The sequence below is a fragment of the Miniopterus natalensis genome, chromosome 7 (genome assembly GCF_054644295.1).
Source record: "Miniopterus natalensis isolate mMinNat1 chromosome 7, mMinNat1.hap1, whole genome shotgun sequence".
In the NCBI taxonomy this organism is placed as follows: domain Eukaryota; kingdom Metazoa; phylum Chordata; class Mammalia; order Chiroptera; family Miniopteridae; genus Miniopterus; species Miniopterus natalensis.
In genome coordinates, this window is record NC_142087.1 from 35,522,727 (window position 1) to 35,533,657 (window position 10,931).

The window sequence follows — 10,931 nt, forward strand, 5'->3', positions numbered from 1 at the left end:
TGGGAAAGTTAGGAAATACTTTTTAAAATTGTCTCCTAGTTATAGGAATGAGAAAGAATGTCCTTCCTGTTTTGTTTTGCTCCTCAGAAAGCTATTTTGGCTTTCCCTTAAAAATAAAAATGTGTATGACTCGCCCCCTGTAAAGATTGTGCGTTTTTCTGTCCCTCGGAAGACTATGGAGTGGGAAGTGGGAACTGCTTTTGTGCTGAGCGTTCGCTTATGGTCAGTGTTTCGTTGGACTGAGCGTTGATGGGAGGAGTCCCTGGGACATAACGCAGCGTGGGGAGCAGTCCTGTGTGGACCCCGTCCTGGAATCATTAAGACTTTTTTGTTTCCCATTTTGTTTTTGCTTAAAGGACAATGATGGCTTTAAGGAAATGGTTCTTTTCATGGAAAAGCAACATTGTATCCTGTTATAAAAGCAGGAACAGAAAAATGGCAGTGTCCCTGCTGGGCTGGCTAATTGACTAAGTGGCAGTAGATAAATATTGTTAATTTTTTAAACTCCTAGTACAATTGGTTTCCGTATTAGAACTGACATAACTATTGAAAAACAGGAAAACACTTTAAAAAGTTTTTTGTAATCTATTATGTACCAACATCAACAAATGTTTTTTCAAATTGACAAGCATAGTATTTGCAAAGTATAGCCCTTCTCCGGAGATCTTATCCGTTTTTTAAAAAGCAAGGATGAAATGACAACTGGGTTAACACTGAGGAACCAGATTTCTTATTCTCTAAGCCTCGGTCCAGTTCCTAGGGAACTGGGATCAATATCCGTGTGAACGACTGTCTAGAGAATTCTAGTGCCTGCCTCCCTGCTCTCCCTTCTCCGGAGCCGGCAGCTGGGGCTCACACACCGTGGGGCCTGGCGTGGGCCATGGTTTTCCCTGGTGTCACTCATAGCTGGGTCCGAGGAGGGACCAACCACTCTGTCGATTCTGTGTGAGAGAAACGAAAAGACACAGCTCGTGTTTGCATTAACCTGAAAACCTGCCCAGGCATCTGTCCTGGTAATAAGAGGGATACGCACACAGTGAGAGAGGTGCAGAAACGCAGAGCGGAGCAGTGTAAGCCCTGTCCTTGCCGTTTGTGTCTCCGTAAGAACACGTGCGCCTTGTGGTCGAGCTCGGGCTTCGCATTAACTCCCGACCACTGTGACTTTCACTCACTTGCCCGATAGTTTCCTTCTTTGTCCAATAGGCAGTAAACTGAAAGTTTACCGGAAAGTGCCAGTGTGTGCACACGTCTCTTCTTTGTAAAAGCGGGTGATTCAGGCCTTCAGTGGAGCATTTTAACAGTCGTTACGCCATTTAGAAAACGGGCCGGAGGCTGAGGAAGCCACCAGCCTGCAGCCCCACCCTCTCTGCTGACGTTTGTGGAATCCTGATGGCACCGCGTCCCACCAGCAGTAGCCTGATTCCACTCCTGATCCTGTTTTCCTGCTGTGTGAGGACTGGCTCATCTCCTGCCCTCTCTGGTCCTGTTTTTTGGGTGTTTTTTTCGGTTAACCCTTACCCAAGAATTTAAGGATATTTTTTCCATTGATTTTTAGAGAGTGGAAGGGGGAGAGAGAGAGACAGAGAGAGAGATTGGTTGCCTCCCACACACACCCCGACTGGAGCTGGGCATCAGACCTGCAACCAACCCTTGGGTGTGCAGGCCGACACTCTAACCACGGAGCCACACTGGCCAGAGCTGGACCTGTGTCCCTAATACGAATACTGTCCACCTCCCAGGAGCTGTGAAAGCGGCCACGAGGGTCACGTGTTTTGTATTCCCAGCACACAGAATTTTAACCTGCACTTGCGACAATTGAAAATCCCTGGTTCGCAAAGCAGAGGGACCTGGCTGAGCCTCCTGTGTCCACGGGTGGGAAGCTCGGGGCCCAGGAGTCACGTCACCCGGGCCTTCAAAGGTGGAACGAGAATGACCTGGTCTCCAGCTACCCCTTCTCTTGACAACACATGAGCTCCAGGTCCAGAGGCCTTGTGTCTGGTCTTTCCAAAGGAAGGTCGGAGGCCCCCAGCACTGGCCACTGGCCACACTCCTCTGCATGATGATTGAAAGCTGTCCTGTGAACACAGCGATAACGTGGGTCTGAGAAAGGTGGGAAAAGCACAGGTTTGTCAGGAGTTTGGGTGCCAGCGTTGGTTGGTTGCTATTTCAGAAAGCGTCACATGGCCCGGGCACTGGGATGTGGGGCCACCCGTAAAGACAAACATACCTGGATGTGCTCTTTGTAGTTTCTGTCCCCTTTCAGGGACTGCTTTTCCTCCAGGGTTTATTTCCATTTTAACTCTCATCACGTAGTGTCTTAATGAATGTTTCCTGGGATCTGAGGGACACTGGCTGTGAGGACCTGGGTTCCCTCCATGGCCATTCTCTCCCCCTGCAGGTTAGAGTGACAGTTACCCCGTCACTCAGAGCCCCTCCACACAGAGGTATGATTGTCATGTCTACACCGAGAGTGGGAAACGGGGCATGGTGATAGAGCTCGGGCCTGGGGAGATAAGTAACCCTCGGAGAGCCCGGAGGGTCCCAGCCAGCTGGAGGCCTTCGAGGTGGGCGGTGGGTGGTGACCACTCGCATGCCGACTCCTGAGAACGCGTCACAGGGGTAGAGCACGCCCACGGGGTAGGACACCCATGGGGTCCGGCTCAGGCCTCCGCCCGCCTCGTCTCTGTGAAACTGTGAGTGAGGGGCCCATCTGTGGGGTTTCTGAACAAAAGCTCATGGCGTGTCGCAGTCTCCGGGCACTGAGATCTGCGTGGGCGTTTGGCTCACCTGCCATCTGTTTGAGAGAAAGGGAAATGCTGACACGTCGTGTGTGTTCTTACAATGCAGCGGAAAGTAGGTGACCGGACAGGCCCCGCGCAGCTCCTCTGGTCGTGACCCGTTTTTCCTTAACAACAACAACGTGTTTAAAGCACCTAAAAGCTGGTACAGGAGAGATGACTAAAAAAAAAATGTGTTTAGCCCCAGCTGGACCGTCTGTGTGTGTGCATGTGTGTGTGTGTACATGTGTGTGCGTGTGGTGCTGGTGGTGGGGGTGGGTGTTTTGCTTTTTTTGAGAGAAGCTGCCCCTGAAAAGGAGGTAATAGCTGTGCCCTCCCCTCCCTCCCCTCGTGGACCCCATGTCTGAGCTCTGAGCAGGTGGAACCAGAGAGGACCAGACAAAGGGGACGGTGGTGGTGGCATGGGGAGGCGAGGGACAGCAGGCAGAGGCCCCAGCAGCAGGCCTGGGTCCGTCCATCCAAGCAGCATCAGCTGGGACCCCGACCACGGCTCTCAGTCCCTTATGACCTTCCTAGCGAGTTTAGGAAACAACTGGCATCCGCCTGTCGACTCACAGTGCCGCTGGCGGGCGCCGTCTGGAAGCTCACAGAACCGTGGGCTGAGGTGGCGTGGGCCGGCGGCCACGCTCTGGTCACCAGGTCCCGGCCTCAGCCGCCTCGCCTCTCAGCGGACCCCGCATGGTCTCTCGACGTGCAAAACTCGCAGCCACCATACCTGCCTGCCTTCCTGCACGGATGCCACAGGTGTCCAGAGCGGGTCTGTGCAGGTGCTGGGCACCCGGGGACTGCGAGGGCACTGGGTGAATCCGTCCTGAGAAGGGGATTTCAGATCCTTCGCTGTTTTCGGAAACCGGGGATTCAGAGAAACTTTCCCCAAAAGCCAGGCATCGAGAGGGGCAAACATTAAACAGAACTCGGCCTCGGACGACTCCTTCCCCGTCTGTGCTGTCAGCAGTCGCACAAAACCCAGGAGGGAACCCGAGAGGCAGGCCTGGGACATTGAGCCGCAACGCGAGGCTTCATGTCAACTTTGTTCAAAATCATGGTCAAAAAGAAGAAACTCATTGGCTGAAAGTACAGACGTTTTACTTTAAAAGGGGCATTTCTCCTTAATTTGCACAGCTTCTTTGGGAAGAGCCGAGAGATCGTCATTTTAGGAAGAATTTGGGTAATATTTACAGGTAGTGTAAGTACAGGTAAAACGGTGTACATTTTAGCTTTGTGTTTTAAAAGAACACTAGTTTCCCTTTCTCTGAATGTCAGGTACGCCTGCAGAGGTGGACCTGGGGCGATGACACACACATCCTGCGGACACATCCCAGGTTAGAACGCAAGTTCAAACTGCCACGAGTTTCAGAAAAAAAACAATACTTTCCACCTTAGGAGCATTTTAGAGAAAAGTTAAATATGAGGGAAAAAACCCTTCTTATTAAATCAAATTGTGGTGTAACAGCTCCCCACATCCTGTTGAGGGACATCTGAGCGGAGCAGAGCGAAGGTTCCGCTTTCAGGTCTCCGACGGGCCCCGGGGGTCACATGTTACCTGCAGTTCAAAATACTTCTATAAAGAAGAAACCCTGGCGTAGGTGGAAAAGCTGAATAAGAAGTGGAAACTATCAGCGGAGAGAAGACATTGTGGGAAGCGTGGGTGTCGTCGACGCAGCCCTATCAGAGAGAAAGCCACTCCCAAAATAGCCGCGCAGAGCCGGGCGGCGGCCGGGCGGCCTCGGAACTGTGACCTCATGGAAGAGATGAAGGAAGTTGTGGCCGGGAGAGGAGCGGGCGAGAGGGCCCGTGTTCTCCTCGGCCCGGCCATCAAAGAAACACTTGACCTTCACCAGCTCTTTCCTTGGTGTGTCCTTTGTCCACCTGTGAAGGGGGGACCATCGGGCTTTCTGACCTGGACCACAACAGACCGCGGCTCGGGGGGAGAGCAGCTGTGTGCTTGTCCATCCCGAGTCGTGTGGACGGTTGTGTGGGGTCGTCCACTCTGCGATGTGGGCTTGTCCATCCCGAGTCGTGTGGACGGTTGTGTGGGGTTGTCCACTCCGCTGTGTGGGCTTGTCCATCCCGAGTCATGTGGACAGTTGTGTGGGGTCGTCCACTCTGCGGTGTGGGCTTGTCCATCCTGAGTCGTGTGGACGGTTGTGTGGGGTCGTCCACTCCGCGGTGTGGGCTTGTCCATCCTGAGTCGTGTGGACGGTTGTGTGGGGTCGTCCACTCCGCGGTGTGGGCTTGTCCATCCCGAGTCGTGTGGAGAGTTGTGTGGGGTCGTCCACTCTGCGGTGTGGGCTTGTCCATCCCGAGTCGTGTGGAGAGTTGTGTGGGGTCATCCACTCTGCGGTGTGGGCTTGTCCATCCCGAGTCGTGTGGAGAGTTGTGTGGGGTCGTCCACTCTGCGGCGTGTGGTTGTCCATCCCGAGTCGTGTGGAGAGTTGTGTGGGGTCGTCCACTCTGCGGTGTGGGCTTGTCCATCCCGAGTCGTGTGGACAGTTGTGTGGGGTCGTCCACTCTGCGGTGTGGGCTTGTCCATCCCGAGTCGTGTGGAGAGTTGTGTGGGGTCGTCCACTCTGCGGTGTGGGCTTGTCCATCCCGAGTCGTGTGGACAGTTGTGTGGGGTCGTCCACTCTGCGGTGTGGGCTTGTCCATCCCGAGTCGTGTGGACGGTTGTGTGGGGTCGTCCACTCTGCGGTGTGGGCTTGTCCATCCTGAGTCGTGTGGACAGTTGTGTGGGGCGTCGTCCACTCTGTGGCGTGTGGTTGTCCATCCTGGTTTGCTGCCTGACAGTCCCACGAGTACTTAGGGGAGACCCTCGAGGAGGTTTGCTCACGTGCAATGGTTCTTGCGTGAGTTCCCAAGGTCCCTGAAATGTTGTGATCCCAACTGGACATTGCTGGACTCGGACAGAACAGGATCTGATGACCCAGCACCTCAGCCAACACGTGGTGGGAAGGAGGTCGGGCCAGTGGCTCATCAGAAACCACCAGCCCCTGGTGACGGACGGGCCCCGTGCTCCCCCGACCGGCCCTTCCAGCTCCGGCTTCTCCTGACGGCCCCGGTGGGGTCCGAGGGCAGGGTGGGCACCAGGGCCCGGGATGGCTCCGGACACGCTGAGTGGTTTCCACACACCCACGGCGGGAGCCCCACCAGGTTCAGGTGCCCCGTGGGCAGTAGGGGAAGCCCACTTCTGAAGTTTCTTCCCCTTTTATCTCGTCAAACAGATGTTGTTTTCCTGTGGTCTGTGTAACCCTGAGGAACTAGAAGGTTCTAGCTGCTTTGCTTACTGCCTCCCCCGTTCCCCACCATCACGGCTCCTCGGGGCTCCTCTCTCATCGCCATCCTCAGACGTCTCCCCCAAACCCCGTCTTCCCTACCCCACTCTCCTAATTTCCAGCAAAGTTACCCTCGGACTCGTCTCAGTTGGCAGCGTTGTTACCACTCGGGCGCCTGCCTCCCTCCCGCAGACCTTTCCCACACGGATCACCCATCTCACCCGGTCAGACCTGGGGTCTGCGACTTCGGTTATGTGGGTGATGGGGTGGGAACTAAAACCCTTCTCTTGCTGTAGTGTAACTAAAGGTGCCCTCACCTGTTCAGGTGGGCCCTCTCCACGCTTCCCATCCGTGAAATCTCCCGGTTTGGGGTCACAGCTGGTTGGCCCCTGGAGTAGGCCACCGTTGGGCTCCCATTTCCACCTCCCCAGTAGGTCCTGCTGCCCAGCAGGAGGAATGCCGACCCCGGAGCCTGGACAGTGCCCCATGGCCCCAAACCCCTTAGTCTGAAAGTGGTTTAGGAAGACACGCTGTGCCCACACAGTTTTAGTCAGTTTTAGGAATGAGTGAGATGATGGCCCCCAAGCCGCTCGTGAGCCGTCCACTGCCGCAGAAATAGACTCAGGTGCCGCAGGGTTATGACGTGTCTTCGTCACCTCACCGGCGACTGGTGTTTCTAAGTATGTTCCACATGCTTGGCTTGGTGTGAAGCACCCTCACGGCTGTAAGCCTCCTGCTTACCAAGACAACACCCTCTAGAACTCAGCATTTGTGAGTGTTCTTTGTCAAAATGTTCTCCGATATGGCAACGTTCTGCCCAATGAACGTTGGACATGTGCCCCCTAAAAAAGAGTGAAACAGGAAAGAAGGGTGGCATCTCCTCCAAGTCCCGGGTTCTCGTCTCTGCACCAGGAGGCGGCATGGCCCCGGGAGGCCTGGGGTCACTGGGGCAGATGCCAGGGAGAGTGGCGAGAAAGCCGCCTGGGCCTGGCGGAGAGGGCAGAGCTGCCTTCCCTGCTCCACATTGCCTGGGACGGTCATGGAGAAGCTGCCTGTAGCCGAGGAGCCACCTTGCGCACGCTCTCCAGCAGGCGTCCCAAGGTCTGGTCTGAGCCCTGGGCGTCATCGTTGGCCCAGCGGCAGCTGTGAAGAGCCCTAGGAGAGGGTGAGTCCCTCCTGGTGTGTCTAGTTGCTTGTCACCATCCTCAGAGACGATGCTGTGTGTCAGGTGACTGTGTGTCCTCTGCGGGCAGGCCGACCGGAGCCCCTCACCTGGGCAGCACGTGGGCACCACCACCCTGGTCCCGGCCCAGCCAGGCCGCACCTTTGGGAAGAGCCAGGGTTTGAAGTTTGCAGCTCAGGTTCCTGACTGCAAAGCGGTGCCAGTGAGTCCTGTTATCAGGTCCCATGACACAATTCCTGGTTCCCCCCACTGTGTTTTATTATTATTATTCTTAAACATAGTTGGGAGGGAGGTGGATGTTGAAAGGGAATTTAGGGAAGGGAGTGGGGTGGTGAAATGCGCACCAGCTAATTGCTCAGGAAGCCGCCCTCGGATAGGCCGGGGCCTTTGCAGAAACACATGGCGTTTATCTGGGCAGCAGAGGGAAGCCCGGCCATTCCGTGACGTGAGCACGTGTCCCCACCTCCCACCTCTGGCAGGAAAGTGACTGTGTGACACCTCCCCTGTGACATTTCCTCTATCTGGGTGCCCATCGGGGGTGAAGGGAGGGGCGCTGTGCGGCTCGCTCCTGATGGTCTTTGCTCATTTCCTCCCCGGCTGCCAAAAATCACAGGCAGATAGCGGCTGTGGACACGGAAACAGAGATGGAGGAAGAGTCCCACCGAGGGGGCGCCCGCTGCCCGAGTCGGCCCCTCTCTGACTTGACGATGAGGCCGAGGGGTGGTCGCCGAGCCTGGACTCCAAGAGGTGCTTCCATGTGGTTTTATGAACCCACGGACACCTCCGCGGTGCCCTCCCGCTCAGAGGAGATGCGCTCGGGCCCCTGGAGCCCCTGGTGCCCACGGGCAGTCACTGCACGGCCACCAGCACCTTCACCCCGGCAGCCAGGTCCATGCTCTGGCTCAGGGCACCCAGGGGACACAGCGGGAGGCGGGAAGGGAGCCGGTTCCTTCCACAGGCCGCACGTGCCATCCTGAACGCGTGGCTGACGCTGGTTATTTACATACAGTTTTGTGCAGAGTCACCTTCCCCTAATGTGTTCTCGTATTTTTGTTTTCTTGCAGTAAATGAAATAATACGGAACGACCTCTCCAGCACCAGCACCCACTCGTAGTTGGCGGCATCGGAACTCGCTCAGGAGCCACACGGTGTCGGCAGGCGACACAGACTTCTGACGAAATAAACCGAACACACCTGGTACCACTCAGAACTTCCGACTTACTGAAGACGTGTGATACGGACAGAGACGTGGCTCTTTCACGGGAAGGAAGAAGGGGAAGTGGAAGGAAGGACGGACGGACGGAAGGACCACTCCACCTGCTGAAGGAAAAGTCATCTCAAGAAGAGAGTAAAGGGCTGGGGTGGGGCGAGCGCAGGAGAGAGTGTGGCGGCCCCGTGGGAACGACCCCCCGTGGCAGCCTGGCCCCAGCGCGTCCTCGGGCCCCCCTGGATTCGGTCCTGGAAGTGCCTTATTCAACCCAACCACAGCATCAGGGCTTCGTAGACTTGAGCATTAAATCTGCCACCAGGGGAGCATTTGTAGGAGCAAATCTAGAAAAACATTTCGTCCTGAGGCTCTGCCAGACTTTGCAGAAATTAAGAGAATGCTGGCAAGCTAGGCGTCCTGAGGAAAGCCCAGCCCACGTTCCCTCCTTCCTCCCGACCTCCTGGGCGGCTGTCACGTACGGCGTTGTGGCCTGACCCGGCGCGTTAGGAACCCTCCAGTGTTTCATCTCGGCCCTTCCGTAATATCCTTCCCTCCCCTGCGCTACTAAAACCGTAGGATTGTTCATCGCCGCGCGCTAGGGTTTGTTTTTAACCTGGCTTCGAACACAGCGCACGTAGGTCGGGGAGCACAAGAGAGGTTACCGGACAGGAAAGAAACCGTCTGCGCAGGACGGGTCTTGCGTTTGCGTGTGTGTACATACGTAGGCACATATTTATGTATGAATAATAAATAACAGGTGGTCTTCGGTCTTTGCCCAGCAAGGGCTGCCGTGCCAGCAGTAACCAGAATCCATCTGGGGAGATGCGTCCAAGACTCCAAATCCGGCTCTTCAGCTACTTCCACGGGGCCGTCACCCCCCCCAGGTCTGCGTTTCCTCGCCTGGTGCAGATAACCGAGCACTTTAGAAGCCGGGGGAGGTGCGTTCAGAACGCCCTGTGTTCCCAGTGGTGAAATTGGAAAGTCACTGTAAATAGCATTACGGAGGGAGTGTAATATATTTGTTCAGCTATAAGATTATTATTTCACAGAAGCCTTATAACTCTGCTTCGAGTAAGAAAACGGTTACCAAAAAACGACGTTTTAATACGCAGCGGTCGTAGTAGGTTTCAGAGTAGTCACTGTTACCAGGGAGGGTAGTGTAGCTTTACGACTGCATTTTGTACCATTAACAGCTTCTTACACATTACTTCTCGCCACGATCTATTGTTTCACGTAACCAAAAAAAAAAAAAAAAAAAAGCATGGTTTAATTAAACATGTTTAACCCGATACTTGTGCCTTAGGAAGTTGTGCCCCCTCCTGGAACCTGCCTGAACTGCAGCCACGGTGCAGGTTGTAGGTCGCCCTTGACCCTGACCGTGGGGGGAGAGCTCTCCCACCCGAAAGAATTCTTTTAAAAACGCTCTTCTGTATGATTATGTCTTACTTTTTTAACTCAACGAAAGAAACAAAAATCTGAAAGCCATATCCGTCGTGTTTGCACACAACTGTGAAGAACTGAAGACGTATGGCTACGTGTACATACGGGCCTGCTCCCCCGGCCCCACCCCCGCCTGTAACCCCGGGACTCGCCGCGCCTTCGGCGCCACAGACTTGCATGAAACGTTTCTGACGGATGTCACGTGGAAAGGGAATGTTTGGTGTTTGTGTCGGCTGTCTCTGTAGTTAGGAAATACGTCCAATAAAGCAGTGCTTTCCTGCCTGTCATTCCGTGTGGAAATCCTGCCTCGCCGGGGAGCGTGTTCGCTGCTGCAGGGACTTGCGCCCGTGAGAATGCTTTGTGTCGTGAAGCTGCGCTGATACGATCGCTGAGCCCCAAGGTGCATCTTGCCGACAGCGCTCTCCCTCTGACGTTTAAAGAGAGCCTGTCGTGGATGTGGGTGGACGGCGGAGCCAGATGGTGCAAGCGCGGCATCCGGCCGTGTGGGAGAGGGAGCGTGCGCTTCTGCCAAATGCCCCTGCTCAGGGGGAGGGCCTGGACGAGGCTCTGGCCACACACACCCCCCACGTGCCATACGACCATTGTATCAGCCAGACGACTGTGTGTAAACTCACCGCCTTCCACTGGCTCCTAAATATACCCCCTCACCTCCCACATCTCCCGTTCAGGTCGGGAGATAGTCTCTGTCTTTCTTAAATTGTCAGAAATAGTGTTTCCTTTTAGGAGTTTCTAACGCAAGTGTTCCTGTTTCCTTCGCTAAGGGGGTTACAGGTTGAGAACAGCCCTTGGGGACCCTCATCCCCAAATGCAGCGTTCATCCCGCCAGGTTTCCACGCCCGGCCTGAAGGAAGCCATGCAACCTGCAGGGAGCTCCACGGGGAGGAGGGGACACGGAGGACGGTCTGGTGGCCACTGGGGGAGAAGGGACCCGGCTGTCCATGAGCAGGAAGTGCCCTGGAGCCCTGAGGCCCAGCGGTGTCCCCAGTCGGGGCCTGTCACAGACGTGGAAT

General features: G+C 55.4%; 1 protein-coding gene across 2 annotated transcripts in view; it reads left to right on the forward strand.

Moving 5' to 3' along the window:
* The window catches only part of NFATC1 (nuclear factor of activated T cells 1), a 93,795-nt gene extending 83,608 nt beyond the window's left edge, over positions 1–10,187 (forward strand). For both annotated transcript variants that reach the window (XM_087818919.1, XM_087818920.1), the window contains exon 10: positions 8,318–10,187. In XM_087818919.1, coding sequence (XP_087675045.1) covers positions 8,318–8,367 — 50 coding nt within the window. In that variant the 3' untranslated portion in view covers positions 8,368–10,187. The remainder of the gene's footprint in view (positions 1–8,317) is intronic.
* Positions 10,188–10,931: the final 744 nt, after the last annotated feature.